At 39.6% G+C, this 15,923-nt stretch overlaps 1 protein-coding gene across 4 annotated transcripts in view; it reads right to left on the bottom strand.

The window, feature by feature from the left end:
- The window catches only part of CDC14B (cell division cycle 14B), a 109,727-nt gene that overhangs the window by 54,244 nt on the left and 39,560 nt on the right, over positions 1 to 15,923 (bottom strand). For all 4 annotated transcript variants that reach the window (XM_023735841.1, XM_023735840.1, XM_023735839.1 and 1 more), the window contains exon 5: positions 12,788 to 12,864. In XM_023735841.1, the coding sequence (XP_023591609.1) occupies positions 12,788 to 12,864 (77 nt within the window). The remainder of the gene's footprint in view (positions 1 to 12,787; positions 12,865 to 15,923) is intronic.

Consider the following 15,923-nt stretch of genomic DNA (forward strand, 5'->3'; position numbering starts at 1 on the left):
TTTTCTGATTTTTCCTCAGAGTTGTATCCAAGTGTTTGTCTTCAATTTCGCTGATCCTATCTTCCATCGTTTCAAACCTGCTCCTCAGCCCTTCTATGACACTGTCCATTTCGGAAATCTTGTTGTTTATCTTTTGGATTTCTAATTGTTGTTTTTGTATTATTTCTAGTTGTGAATTTATTTTAGCATTTTGTTCGTGTATTATTTTCTTGAATTCTTCCATTTTTTTGTCTGTACTTTCCATGAGTTTGTCTATTTTTTTCTTATTTTTGTCTGCTTTTTGCTTTAACGCTTGGATAATTCTGAATATTAGAGATTTGAATTTCCTATCAGTTAGGTCTAGTGCCTTTTCTTTTACTGGAAGGTCACATGGTGTTTTATTTTGGAACGCTTACTGGAACTATCCTGTCCTGTTTTTGTAAATGTTTTGATATTGTCTGCTGTCTTCGGAGCATTCAGTAGTTATTTTTCTCATTTATTGATTGTAGATTTGTTTGTTTCAACCTGATTTTTTGTTTTATTTGGTTATGTCTGAGCAGGAGGGCTGTGCGTTCTTTGCTGTTTTCTCCTCTGTGGGTACAACACTTTTCACCTTCTTTTCCAATGGGCAGGGTCAGTCACTCAGGTATGGTACAGCAGGGCAGATCAAGCTGAAGGGAGTTGCTGGGATGGGTTGTTTGTGGCACGTACCGGGGCTGACAGTGCGGACCAGGAATCAGTGAAGGGCAGGTTCCAGTAGGCCATGCCTGTGCTGCTTGGTAGTGTGATGTTCAGCGCATGGTGCGGGTAGGCAGGAAAGGGGGGCTAGATTGTGAGCTGTTGAACTAAGATGGATGTGGCAAAGATGAGAGAGAGGAGAAAGGAACAGGAGCAATAAACATACACACAAACAAAAAAGAGTGCTAAGGGAGCTTGCTATTGGAATGGAGAGATGAGAGACTGAGAAATGGGGAAAAAGAAAAATGAAAAAAAAAGATAAAGGGAAAAGAAAAAATGAATAAATTGAGAAACTGGAAGTGAAGAAAGAGGAAAAGGGAATAAGAGAGAAAAAAAAAAACACAAATTAAAACAAAAAACAAACAAAAAAATCCCCCCAGGGATGTCTCTGTGTGCCTGCGCAGAGTAAGGGAGGAGCTTCCAAGCTGCGTGGTACTGCCTGGCTAGAAGGGGCTCCCAAGCCGAGAAAAGAAAAAGAAAGCAAACAAACAAATCAAAACAGAATAAATCAGAAGTATAAAAAAAAAAAAAAAAAAAAAGGCTTAGTAAGTTGAAGAGTGGAAGTGTCCTGGCCAGGAAGCAGTTTCACAGTCGAGCAGTGTTTTGTAGCCTTTCAGGAAGAATCAAAGATGGTGCACGGAGCCAGGTATTCGAGAGAATGGAGAGGGAGGTGGTGAGAGGTAAGGAAGAAATCTAGAGAAGTGGAAAAAAGCAACACCAGCAGCCAACAGAAGGCACTCAGGGAGCCAGCCAGTGTGGGCAGGTGGAATCCAAGTGACACCAGGGTGAAGCTCTTGCTTCCCCGCCAACAGACTGGCTGCAGGAAGCAGAGGAGGCTAACTGGGGGTAAGGAAGGGTAGGGGTGGGAAAGCCTATCCCTGGTTACCAGTTGTTCTGTCTCCTGCTGGAAGCCCCATGAAGCTGCTTTCTAGCACACCATTCGCTGATCTCTGATAGAAATCCAGGATGGCAGATCCGTGCTGCAGTTGCTGATAGGGAACATGTATCTCTCCTCGCTCTCTGTTCTCGGTCAGTTTCTTATTCCATTCAGTGCTTGGCTGAGTTCTTTATCTCTTCATTAGATGCTTAGGATTTCAGGATTGACGTGTGACTCTGTCTGACTTAGTTTTTCTGATCTTTGCTGCGGAGGGACCGCGTGGTGCTTCTGACTATAACGCCACGTTTCCCGGTAGTCCTTCTGTTGTTGAATTCTATTGGCTAGAATTCTGTTGAGGATTTTTGCATCTATGTTCATGAGGGATATTCGTCTGTAATTTTCTTTTTTTGTGGTGTCTTTACCTGGTTTTGGCATCAGGGTTATGCTGGCTTCATGGAATGAGTTTGGGAGTATTCCACCCTTTACTATGCTCTGAAATAGTTTTAGCAGTAGTGGTGTTAACTCTTCTCTGCAAGTTTGGTAGAATTCTCCAGTGAAGCCATTAGGGACAGGACTTTTTTTAGTTGAGGGGTTTTTAATCACCTCTTCAATCTCTTCTTTTGTTACACGTTTATTTAGTTGTTTCCTACTTCTGTTTGTGTTAGTTTAGATAGGTAGTGTGTTTCTAAAAATTTGTCTATTTCCTCTAGGTTTTCAAATTTGTTGGAGTACAATTTTCATAGTATTCTTTTATGATTCTTTTTATTTCAGATGGGTCTGTTGTGCTATCGCCCATCTCATTTCTTATTCGGGTTATTTGCTTCCTCTCCTGTTTTTGTCAGTTTGGCCAATGGTTTATTGACTTTGTTGTTCTTTTCGAAGAACCAGCTTTTAGTCTTGTTAACTTTCAATTGTTTTTCTATTCTCTGTTTCATTTAATTCTGCACTAATTTTTAGTATTTCCTTTCTTCTGGTGCCCGAGGGCTTCTTTTGCTGCTCTCTTTCTACTTGATTGAGTTGTAGGGTTAATGTTTTAATTTTGGCCCCTTCTTCTTTTTGGATGTGTGCATTTATTGCTATAAAATGACCCCTGAGCACTGCTTTTGCTGTGTCCCAAAGGTGCTGGTAGGATGTGTTTTCATTTGATTCTGTGAATTTCTTTATTCCATCCTTAAGTTCTTCTATAATCCAGTAGTTTTTGAGCAAGGTGTTGTTCAGTTTCCATGTATTTGATATTTTTTCCTGCTTTTCCTGTTATTGATTTCTAATTTTTAGGGTTTATGGTCAGAAAATATGCTTAATAATATTTCAATGTTTTGGATTCTGTTAAGGCTTGCTTTGTGGTCTAATATGTGGTGTATTCTGGAGGATGTTCCATGTGCATCGGAAAAGAAAGTATACTTCACTGCTGTTGGGTGGAGTGTTCTGCATATGTCTATGAGATCAAGTTGGCTAACTGTGGCACTGACATCTTCCGTGTCTTTATTGAGCTTTTTTCTGGATGTTCTGTCCTTCAGTGAAAGTGGTGTGTTGAAGTCTCCTACTATCATTGTGGAGCTGTCCATCTCTTTTTTCAATGCTGTTAGAGTTTATGTATTTTGGAGCCCTGTCATCAGATGCAGAAATATTTATATGGTTATGTCCTCCTGGTGTACTGACCCCTTAATCATTATAGTGTCCTTACTTATCCCTTGTGGTGGATTTTGCTTTAAAGTCTATTTTGACAGAAATTAATATTGCCACTCCTGCTCTTTTTTGAGTATTTTTTGCTTGACATATTTTTTCCATCCTTTGAGTTTTAGTTTGTTTGTGTCTTTATGTCTAAGGTGTGTCTCTTGCAGGCAGCATACAGATAGTGTTTTTTAATCCATTCTGCCACTCTCTTGTGTCTTTATTGGTGCATTGAGTCCATTTACATTCAGTATAATTATTGATAGTTATGAGTTTAGTGCTGTCATTTTGATGGTTTTTTTGTGTGTGTTGTTGACAGTTTCTTTGTTCCACTTAATTTTCTGTGCTGAGTCATTTTTCTTTAGGTATTTTCATTGTTGTTGATTTTGCATTTGCTGAATCTTAAAGTTCTTCTTGCTTTTAATTTTGATGGGTAGGATTGGTAGTTTTCTTTGTGGTTACCTTAGTATTTACCCCTTTTTTCTAACTTTAAACCACTCTTTTATTTCTTTATATCGCCTTGATTTCCTCTTCATATGAGAGATCTATGACTAGATTTTTCAGTCCCTCTTTTTTGTTTTAATGTTGTCACCTTTTACATATTGATATCTGTTTCCCTATTTTCAGCATTTTAGCTTTGATTTATTTTTGTGACTTCCCTATCTGGGTTTATATCTGGTTGCTCTGTCCCGTGTTCTAGTCTTGGGTTGTTATCTGATGTTACTGATTTTCTAACCGGAGAACTCCCTTTAGTGTTGCTTGTAATTTTGGTTTGGCTTTTGCAAATTCCCTAAACTTCTGTTTATCTGGAAATACCCTAATTTTGCCATATTTGAGAGACAGTTTTGCTGGATATATAATTCTTGGCAGGCAATTTTTCTTCCTTGAAGGCTTTATATATGTCATCCCATTGCCTTCTTGCCTGCATAGTTTCTGCTAAGTAGTCCAATCTTAGTCTTATTGACTCTCCTTTATAGATGACTTTTTGTTTATTCCTATCTGCTCTTAAAATTCTCTATCTTTGGTTTTGGCAAGTTTGATTATAAGATGTCTTGGTGACTTTCTTTTGGGATCTACCTTGTGTGGGGTTAGATGAGCTTCTTGGGTAGGTATCTTCTCATCTTTCCCAATATCAGGGAAGTTTTCTGCCAACAAATCTTCAACAATTGTCTCGTATTTTGTGCCATCCCCCCCGCTCTGGTAATTCAGTCACTCAGGTTATTCCTCTTGATAGAGTCCGACATAATTCTTAGGGTTTCTTCATTTTTTTAAATCCTTTTATCGGATTTTTCCTCAAATAAGTTGCTGTCAAATGCTTTATCTTCAATCTCACTAATTCGGACTTCCATTGCCTCAATTCTGCTCCTATGACTTTCTACTGAGTTGTCTAATTGTGAAATTTTATTACCTTTTGGATTTCTGTTTGCTGTCTCTCTATGGATTCCTACAGCCTTTTAAATTTGTCATGCTGTTGTATAACCTTCTTAAGTTCTACTGCTTTGTCTCTGTGTTCTTTGGCTTGTTCTACATTTTTCCTGCTCTCTTGAAGAGTTCTGTATATTAATCTTTTGAACTCTACCTCTGGTAATTCCAAGAAATTCTTTCCCTCCAGAACGTTTCTTGATTCTTTATTTTGGGAGCATGCTGAAGCCATCATGGTCTGCCTCTACGTGATGTGACATTGACTGTTGTCTCTGACCCATCAATAAGTTACTATATTTGTTTTATGTTTGCTTACTGTGTCCTAGTTTCTTGTCTCGTTTTGTTTTGATATGCCCATATAGGCTGATCGTGTGAGCTGGTTTGATTACTGTGTCTTTGAAGCTCTCACATCTTATCTCCAGGTGGCTAGAGCTGTTAGTAGGTATGTGAGATGAGGAGGCCATTCACCTTTTTTGCGTGGATTCAGCTCAGGTGTCCAGGTTGTCGGTCACAGAGGGTGTGATGCAGGCTCTCACCTACAGTACTAGACGGGCAGGGGTGATTGGAGTAGGCACAGGTATCTGGCTGCAGTAGGGGCTCATGCGCTGACCAAGGCAGGGGCCTGACTGCTGCCCCTGAGTGTCCTGGTGGAAGGCATGTCTCTGTTCCCTACAGCCCGTAGGTAGGTGGGTTTTGAAGCTGGGCTATGGGTACCCAATGCTGCTGGCTGTAAGGACTCGGAGTCACTACTTATTCTTAGACCCCTGTCATGTGTGGCTTGGTAGAGTGGGTGGAGCCACCAGTCCTCAGGCCCCTGATGTGGGTAGGTGAGGACCATGCTCAACAGGCAGGGCAGTATCAAATGTCACAAATCTGCCACTCCCCTTATAGCTGATACAGATGAAAATAGGCTTCCAGTATATACCCTGTTGTACTGTGATAATGACGGCGTAAACTGTTGAAATGGGCCCACAGAGGTCTATGCAGGAATGAAAGGCATTTAAAGTCCGTGGACCCCTTATGCCTGTGCGTAGGCAAAGGAGCTGTGTCTGCCCTCAGTTCCCGGCTTAAGGGAGCTGGCAGATTATTTTTTCCTGTTTGTTAATTTGTTCCCTCTCCAAAGCCAGGAGAATGGCCTGGGGCACACGACAAGTCCTACTTCTGGCCCAGGAAGCGCCGCAGTCGCTGAAGCCAGAATGGGACCCAGAGCAGAGCAGGGAGAGGGCAGGTAAATAGGAGAGAAGAACTTCCCAAAAAGGTTTTTTTTTTATCTGCGTGGTACATTAGACACATGTACTTATCTTTTGCCGACTGAACGCCACTTTTCGCTGGTTCTAGAGGCTTGGGTAGACTCTCCGGCCCCCGGTCTCTCCTAATGTGGAAAATGTGTCCCGAGTGCCACTGCTTGCCTCACTCCTTGTATGCTAGTCGATCCAGGCTGCACTGTGCCGGTACCAGCCAGGTCAGGTCTGGCAACTGCTCATTGCTTCTTAATCGTCTCTACCTCCCCCTGCTGCTCAGTCCGATTCCTCAACTTTGTCTTTGATGTTCAGGCCTCCTAGATTGTCATAGATAATCAATTCACTTGTTTTTTTGGGTTTTTGTTGTAAGAGGGACCAGAGGAAGCGTCTGACTACTCTGCCATTTTGGCCCCACCTCCCCTTCCTGCATCATTTTGATACTTCCTGCATCGTTCAGTATTTTGCCCGTAGAACCTTTCAATATTGCAACTTGAGGCTTGGATTTTTTCTTCAGTTCTTTCAGCTTGAGAAATGCTGAGTGTGTTCTTCCCTGTTGATTTTCTAACTCCAGGCCTTTGCACATTTCATTATAATACTTTGTCTTCTCAAGCCGCCCTATGCAATCTCTTCAGCTCTTTTACTTCAACATTTCTTCCATTTGCTTTAGCAACTCTAAGTTCAAGAGTAAGTTTCAGAGTCTCTTCTGACATCCATTTTTGTCTTTTCTTTCCAACCTTTTTAATGACCTTTTGCTTTCTTCACATATGATGTCCTTTATGTAATTCCACAACTCCTCTGGTCTTTGGTCATTAGTGTTGAATGCATCAAATCTATTCTTGAGATGGTCTCTAAAATTCAGGTGGGATATACTGAAGGTTGGACTCTGGTTCTCATGAACATGTTTTAATTTTCTGCAGCTTCAACTTGAACTTGCATATTGATGGCCTGCTCTGTAGTCAGCCTCTGGACTTCTTCTGATTGATGATATGGAGCTTCTCCATCACCTCATTTCACAGATGTAGTCAATTTGATTCCCATGTATTCCATCTAGGGAGGTTCATGTGACACATACAGTCGGCATTTATGCTGCTATAAGAGGGTATCTGCAAAGAACGAGTCGCTGGTCTTCCAAAACTCTATCATGTGATCTCTTGCATTGTTTTTATCACCAAGGCCATATTGTTCAACTAACAATCCTTCTTCGTTTACAGCTTTCACATTCCAATCACCAGTAATTACTAATGCATCTTGATTGCATGTTTGATCAATTTCAGACTGCAGAAGTTGGTAAAAATCTTCAATTTCTTCATTGCTGGCCTTGGCGGTTGGTGGTAAATTTGAATAACAGTCGTTAACTTTCTTATAGGTATATGGATATTATCCTATCGCTGACAGCGTTATACTTCAGGATAGATCTTGAAATTTTTTTTGATGATGTGATGTCATTCCTCTTCAATCTGTCATTCCCAGCATAGTAGATCATATGATTGTGTGATTCAAAATGGCCAGTACCAGTGCATTTCAGCTCACTAATGCCTAGGATACCAATTTGTATGCATGTCATTTAATTTTTGATGACTTCCAATTTTCCTAGATTCATATTCTGTAAATTCCACACTCTGATTATTAATGGATATTTACAGCTGTTTCTTCTTATTTTGAGTTGTGCCACATCAACAAATGAAGGTCCTGAATGCTTTACTCCATCCACCTCATTAAGTTCCCTTCTACTTTGAGGAGGCAGCTCTTTCCCAGTTGTATCGTAAGCGCCTTTAAACCTGAGGAGCTAATCTTTTTGCACTTTATCAGTGTTACGCTGCTATTCATAAGGCTTTCACTGGCCAATTTTTTTAGTATGTCCTACCGTGGTGGCTTGTGTGTTGCTGTGATGGTGGAAGCTATGACATCGGTATTTCAAATACCAGCAGTGTCACCCATGGTGGACAGGTTTCAGCAGAGCCTCCAGACTAAGAGAGACTTGGAAGAAGTACTTGGCAGTCTATTTCTAGAAAAAGCACTGGCCACTGACTGTTCTATACAAGAATAAAATATGATAAGGCACCATATTTTTGTTGTTGTGATTAAGATTTTTAAGTTTTCAGTCTTAGGCCAATACTTTTGTAAAGTACAATAAATACGAACTTCAATAATATTGTACTATTTCATATCAGTCAGAAGTAAAATACGAATTTGAGTATATCCCACCTGAATTTGGAGACTATCTCAAGAACAGATCTGACACATTGAACATTAATGACCAAAGATCAGAGGAGTTGTGGAATGACTTCAAGGACATTATACGTCAAGAAAGCAAAAGGTTATTAAAAAGACAGGATGGAAAGAAAAGACCAAAATGGATGTCAGAAGAGACTCTGAAACTTGCTCTTGAATGTAGAGTTGCTAAAGTGAATGGAAGAAATGATTAAGTAAAATAGTTGAAGAGAATATTTCAAAGGGTGGCTAGAGAAGGCAAAGTATTATGTTGAAATGTGCAAAGGCCTGGAGTTAGAAAATCAAAAGGGAGGAACACGCTCAGCATTTCTCAAGCTGAAATAACTGAAGAAAAAATTCAAGATTTCAGTTGCAATACTGAGGATACTGTGAGCAAAATATTAAACGATGCAGGAAGCTTCAGAAGAAGATAGAAGCGGGGGTCTAGGGACCATGGTTTCAGGGGACATCTAGGTCAATTGGTATAACAAAGTTTATTAAGAAAATGTGCTGCATTCCACTTTGGTGAGTGGCATCTAGGGTCTTAAAAGCTTGTGAGCAGCCATCTAAGAGGCATCAATTGGTCCCAACCCAGCTGGAGCAAAGGAAAATGAAAAACACTAAAGACACAAGGAAAATATCAGCCCAAGAGACAAAAGGGCCACATAAACCAGGGAGATTCCGTCAGCCTGAGACCAGAAGAACTAGATGGTGCCCAGCTACCACCAATGACCACCCTTGACAGGGAATACTAGAGAGTCCCTGACAGAGCAGGAGAAAAGTGGGGTGCAGAACTCAAATTCATATAAAAAGACCAGACTTAATGGTCTGACTGAGACTAGAGGAAATCCAGAAGACATGGCCTCCGGACTCTGTTAACCCATAACTAAAACCATTCCCAAAGCCAACTCTTCAGACAAAGATTAGACTGGACTATAAAACATAAAATGATACTCCCGAAGAGAGTGCTTCTAAGTTCAAGTAGATATACGAGACTAAATGGGCAGCTCCTGTCTGGAGGCGGGATGAGAAGGCAGAAAGCAATAGGAGCTGGTTGAATGGACATGGGAAACCTGGGGTGGAAAGGGGGTGTGTGCTGTCACATTATAGGGATTGTAACTAGGGTCACATAACAATATGTGTATAAATTTTTGTATGAGAAATTAACTTGAGTTGTAAACTTTCACCTAAAGCACAATAAAAAAAAAAAAAAAGAAGATGGAAGGAATACACTGAGTCACTGTACCAAAAAAATTGATCAGCGTTCAACCATTACAGGAGGTAGCATAGGATCAAGAACTGATGGTACTGAAGAAAGAAGTGCAACCTGCACTGAAGGCACTGGCAAAAAACAAGGTTCCAGGAATTGACAGGAACTGAGGTGTTTCAACAAACGGATGCAGTGCTCTAGATGCTCACTTGTTTATGCCAAGTCTATTCAACTGACTAGAAGAGATCCATATTTTTGCCCATTCAAAAGAAAGGTGATCCAACAGAATGCGGAAATTATCTAACAATATCATTATCACATCCAAGTAAAATTTTGATGGAGATCATTCAAAAGCAGTTGCAGCAGTACATCGACAGGCCAGAAATTCAAACTGGATTCAGAAGAGGCCGTGGAACCAGAGATGTCATTGCTGATGTCAAATGGATCTTGGCTGAAAGCAGAGAATACCAGAAAGATGTTTACTTTTGTTTTATTATGCAAAGGCATTCAACTGTGTGGATAACATAATTATGGATAACACTGAGAAGACGTGGAATTCCAGAACACTTAATTGTACTCATGAGGAACCTGAACATAGAGCAAGTGAACAGAGCAAGGGGACAGTGCATGGTTTAAAATCAAGTAAGGTGTGCATATGGGTTGCATTCTTTCACCATACTTATTCAATCTGTGTGCTGAGCAAAATAATCTGAGAAGAGGACTACATGAAGATGAATGTGGCATCAGGATTGGTGGAAGACTCATTAGTAACCTGCTATATGCAGATGACACCACCTTGCTTGCTGAAAGGGAAGAGGACTTGAAGCACTTACTGATGAAGATCAAAGACTACAGTCTTCAATATGGATTACACCTCAACGTTTTACAAACAGAACAAAAATCCTCAATACTGGAACAATAAGCAACATCACGATAAATGGTGAAAATATTAAAGTTGTCAAGGATTTCATTTTACTTGGATTCACAATCAACGCCCATGGAAGCAGCAGTCAAGAAATCAAACGACGTACTGCATGGGGCAAATCTGCAGCAAAAGTTCTCTTTAAAGTGTTAAAAAGCAAAGATGTCATTTTGAGGACTAAGGCACACCTGTTCCATCCATGATGTTTTCAATCATCTCATATGCATGCAAAAGCTAGACAATGAATAAGGAAGACCAAAGAAAAACGATGCCTTTGAATTAAGGTGTTAGCGAAGAAGAATGAATATACCATGGACTGCCAGAAGAACAAACAAGTCTGTCTTGGAAGAAATATAGCCAGTGTTTCTTGAAAGGGAGGATGGTAAAACTTCGTTCACATAACTGTGGGCTAATTATCAGGTGGGACCAGTCCCTGGAGAAAGACATCATGCTTGGGAAACTACAGGGTCAGCGAAAAGAGGAAGACCCTCAATCAGATGGACTGACATAGTGGCTGCAACAATGGGCTCAAACATTACAACAATTGTGAGGATGGTACAGGACCGGGCAATGTTTTGTTTTATTGTACGCAGAGTTGCTATGAGTCGGAACTCACTAGACAGCACCTAACAATAAGAGTTTGCACATTTAGGTCTTTAATCCATTTTGAATTTGTCTTTGTGTATGGTGTGAGGCATGAATCCTGTCTTCATTTCTCAGCATGTGGAAATTCAGTTTTCTCAGCACCATTTATTGAAGAGACTCTTCTTTCCCCACGGAATGGACTTAACACTCTTGTCAAAAATCAGCTGACCACAGACGTGTGGATTTATTTCTGGACTCTCAATTCAATTCCATTGGTCTGTGTATCTATTATTATGCCAGTACCAGGCAGTTTTGATTACTGTAGCTGTATAATATGTTTTAAAATCAGGAACTGTGAGTCCTCCTACTTTGTTCTTCTCTTTCAACATTGCTTTAGCTATTTGGGGCCTTCTGCCATTCCATATAAAGTTCAGGATTGGTAATGTTCCGCTTCTTACAACTGTAGTTAAATGAGTGCAAAATCTCTTTACGTATCACAGTGTTCCAGAGGTCCTTACTTAGATTACATGAAATCTGTGAGCTTATTCATATTTCAGGACCTTGTGTTGTAAGCTGCAAGAATGGCACTATTATAAAGATTACCATTATAAAGAAGAGTTCTGTAGAAAAAATTATCACTGTGTATCAAGAGACGGCCAAAGTGCCTGTAACCCAGGAACCACAAATACATGCATTTGTATGCTATATGGTGGCTGTAATATTACAAGTTGAGGAGAATGCTCCACTCTGTGGTTTAGTTGAGTCAGCAAAAAAGAGGAAGACTCTCAATGAGATGGATTGACACAATGGGCTCAAACATAGCAATGACTATGAGAATGGCACAGGACCAGGCAGTGTTTCTTTCTGTTGTACATAGGGTCGCTATGAGTCAGAATCTCCAAGGCACCTAACAACAACATAACAGCAAGTGCAACATTATTCCTGAAGTTTGCATACTGTCATAACAAATCTCTATTTCATTAAGAAAATCTATGTGAGGTCCTATGAAGTTATTTATAAAGAGATTCTGCCTTTGTTAGGGAGACCTATCCTAAAGCTCATCCACAATGAAGCTGACTTCATAACCTTATGTTTTAAAGGGAAGGCCACACGTTCAAAATTAGACATTAGAGGTATATGCAACAATCCTAAAACAATTAATTTTGTGAATGGAAGAAAAATATTTATAATTATCCACACAGTATGCAACAAGCAAAATTTCACACATTTTAATAAACGTGTAGAGAAACATTTAGAACTTAATTTGATTAAAAAAAAAGTTTTTCTCAAAATACTTTTAGCACAATCATATAGTAAGGATGTCATCACTTATGCAAAGACATTATTCTTCTGTATGACATAGCAGTTTGACTGGTTTTTCTGGTAGTGGTGCTGTATTAGCAACCTGACCCACTATCTCTGCTGCCTGTCTCCCTAGGAAAAAGGAGACAGTTTTTGCCCCAGAATTTAACCCATCACTGGGAAAACTTTATTTCCACATAAAACCAAACACCTTGGTGACAGTTTTGAGCATCATAAATCCAAGATTCTCAGGGGATTATTAAGACTAATTTCTATCAGTAGCAGTAGTTCTCAGCCAAGGGCAATTCTGCTCTCATGGGATATGACCTTTGGCGATGTTGGGAGACATTTTTGGTTTTGAAAGTTGGTGTGTGTGGTGCCGTGTGTGTTACTGGCGTCTAGGGGGCAGAGGCCAGGGATGCTGCTAAACATCGTACAATGTATAGGACAGTTTCTCACAACAAAATGTCAATAGTGTTATTTACTGTTGAGAAACCTAAGTCTATGGTATTATCTACACTCACTCTAAAATGACTACTTACCAGGTCTTATTTTTTCAGAAACAACTACCAAGATATTTTTAGTAAGGGCTTCATTCAATGAATCTACCACATCATTCTTATATTTACCTGAAAGGAATATAGGATGTATCTCCAAACATTAATACTCTGTATGCTTCTTCTGGAGTTCTCCCCAAATATATAACCTACATTTGAAAAGAGGAGAAAAAGATAATTTATTTCTAAACGAAGATATAGTGCAGTGCAGTGAAGTGAGGTTTATACAATTTAACTGGTTAATCTTGGCTATCCAGAAAATGTACTCCCTTCTTGAGAAATAAATTGGCCATCATCAAAAGCAACACACACTTTAATTCACTACAATATTCTGAAAAGGAATATGGCATTTAATTTGAATTAAAAATATTTATGACAAATTATCTACTACTTATGAGAAAACATTAGGTTAAAAAAACTACTAAGTCTCTAGCCAAAATTTATGAAGTATAAAAGAAGGAAAGTATTTTTACTTTTACAAAACCTATCAAGATTTCTGATGAACCTCTAGATGCAAACACCACACTGTGGACCATAGTTCACTTCAAAAAAGTTTTCATTAAAACATTTAAGTCCTAACTTAAATCATTCTTCACACCAGTGGTTATTTTGATCACATACATTAATGACATACTTGCTGAGCAAAAATTTGTAATTTGATTTACATGTCCACTATAAATAAATTTTAAGTCCTGTGAGCCCCGGAGAAACTTATAAACTATAAATGAATCCTGCATATACTGCAACTTTTTAAAAGTTGATTCTCCAACTCATTGGGATGAGCCCTAGATTAAGTACCAACTTCTTCTAATATCAACTAAGGAGAAACACAAGAGATGTAAAATCATACTCATCAAGTTCAAGAGGGAAAGAATTCATGCAATGCTAATCCACATAAAAGGTGGAATGTGATGTATCAGGGTTATTAATTACTAAAATATACAAAAAAGTAACTCTTCAGAAACATCACCACAACTTAAAGCCTTTGTTACAACATAGAAAGTGAATGAAAGAGGGTCTAAAATTAACATTAAATGACATATTTATCATCTCATAAAACTATTTTTAAAGAACAATCCTGGTTAAAGACAAGGAAAACAAATCTGAGGAAAAGGCATTCAATACCTGCTCATCTACAAATATTAACTGAGGGCACCTGGGGTACACTGCGGAGCAAGAGAGACAAAGAGAAGCCAGAGAGAGACCGCCACAAAAAGCATCAAAACTGTGAGAAGTGCTATGAAGGAAACCAAATCAAAACCACAATTCACTCACTGTCTGGTGAGACCATGCCCGAAACAGGAACAGAGTTAACTTTGACTTCAAAGCAAAGAATCCCTTTTAATAACTGTTATGGGGAGCAGAGAAAGTTAACGAAAGAAAGAAAAAAAGAAAGCACTGTGTTGCCTATTCTAGGCACTCTTACTTCCAACATCTCTGGGATTTGAAATACAATAGTTGGCATTAACTATTGTTAGGGCAGAAATTTGAAATAGAAACACTTAACACTATTCCTAAGTTACAGCAGTCATTCATATCATCATTCTTTGCAGGCAATAGAAAGAAAACTGAACCATCAAAAAATGGAAATAAACTTAGCCAGGTTTGTGGGGGAGGGGTAAAGCATAAGAACTACTCTCCCACAAATCTTATACAGCTAAATTTTCCAAGCAATGTCCCAGGATTGGGAAAAGAATAAAGCCTACTCACGTTACTTTCACAAAGTGACTGGCACGACCAGTGTGGATGCCTGAAAAAAAATCAAAATTTGGTGCACGAAAAGCTAACCTTGTATTAAATTCTTACCCAGGTTACCTCTGTGGGGTATCAAATAACTGTTTTTCCATTAGATATCAAATGACTAACACTAGGATAGAACTTTCCTCCCTTGGGGATGGATGGACTGAAAAGGGAGATACCAGTAGCAAAGATCTGGGATCTGTGGTGAAATCAGTTCCTTTGTGTGGCCTTTTAGCTTGTTCTTTGGAAAAACACCTTCTCAGATTTTTACACTAATCCCTGAGGAGTTACCTTTGTCCTAGTTTTGTACTCTTAAAGCCTTTGTTACTTTTGTCCAGGTTGATTGAGGTTTCCTGAGTAAGCTGTAAACAACTTGGTTTGATACTTCTGTCTGGTCCTAGGCTGCTGCCTGCCCTGTGATTTGGTTTGAACCTTGCTGGGACTAGTCAATTTACTATCCAAATGAAGTGTCTCTACTCCACTATGCAAATGAAGTATCTTTGGCATATCAAGAGGGGACTCGAAATTGACAAGGAGTTTATGTACTTATGCAGTTAGCCCCTCAGAGGTTTTTCAGACTAAAAAAACAGGAAGAGAAGCAGAAGGAAGAAAAAAGAAAAAGAGAGAGGGCGGAGGCAAGGAAACTCTTAAACGACCTGTAACAAGTGTCAAGGGCTGTAATTTGTTTTTTTTTCCATACAAAAATTTATACATTTTTATGTGACTCTAATTGCTCTCCCCATACTTTGACAGCACACTGCTCCTTTCCACCCGATTCCCCATGTCCATTCAACCAGCTCCTAACCCTTCTCTACCTTCCCATCTCACCTCCAGACAGAAGCTGCCCATTTAGTCTCTTGTATCACTTGAGCTAAGAGGCACACTCCTCACGAGTATCACTTTATGTCCCACAGTCCAGTCCAATCCAATGCCTATCTGAAGAGTTGGCCATGGAAACTGTTTTAGTTCTGGGCTGATAGAGAATCCACGGGCCATGCTTTCCGGGGTTCCTCAAGTCTCAGTCAGACCATTAAGTCTGGTCTTCTTACTAGAATTTGAGCTCTGCATCCCACTTTCTCCTGCTCCATCAGGGACTCTCTGTTGTGTTCCTTATCAGGGCAGTCATTGGTGGTAGCCGGGCACCATCTGTTTCTTCTGGTCTCAGGCTGATGAAGTCACTGGTTAATGTGGCCCCTTCTGTCTCTGGGCTAATACTTTCCTTGTGTCTCTGGTGTTCTTCATTCTCCTTTACTCCAGGTAGTTGGGACCAACTGATGCCATCTTAGTTGGCTGCTTGCAAGCTTTTAAGACCTCAGATGCCAACATTTCCTTAATAAGCTTTCTTATGCCAACCGACCTAGATGTCCTCTGAAAGCATGGTCCCCAAACTCCTACCCCTGCTACTCTGTCCCACAAAGTGTTTGATGGTATTCAGGAAACTTTCTTAGCTTTGGTTTAGTCCAGTTGT

The sequence above is a fragment of the Trichechus manatus genome, unplaced genomic scaffold (genome assembly GCF_000243295.1).
Source record: "Trichechus manatus latirostris isolate Lorelei unplaced genomic scaffold, TriManLat1.0 scaffold00082, whole genome shotgun sequence".
NCBI lineage: Eukaryota > Metazoa > Chordata > Mammalia > Sirenia > Trichechidae > Trichechus > Trichechus manatus.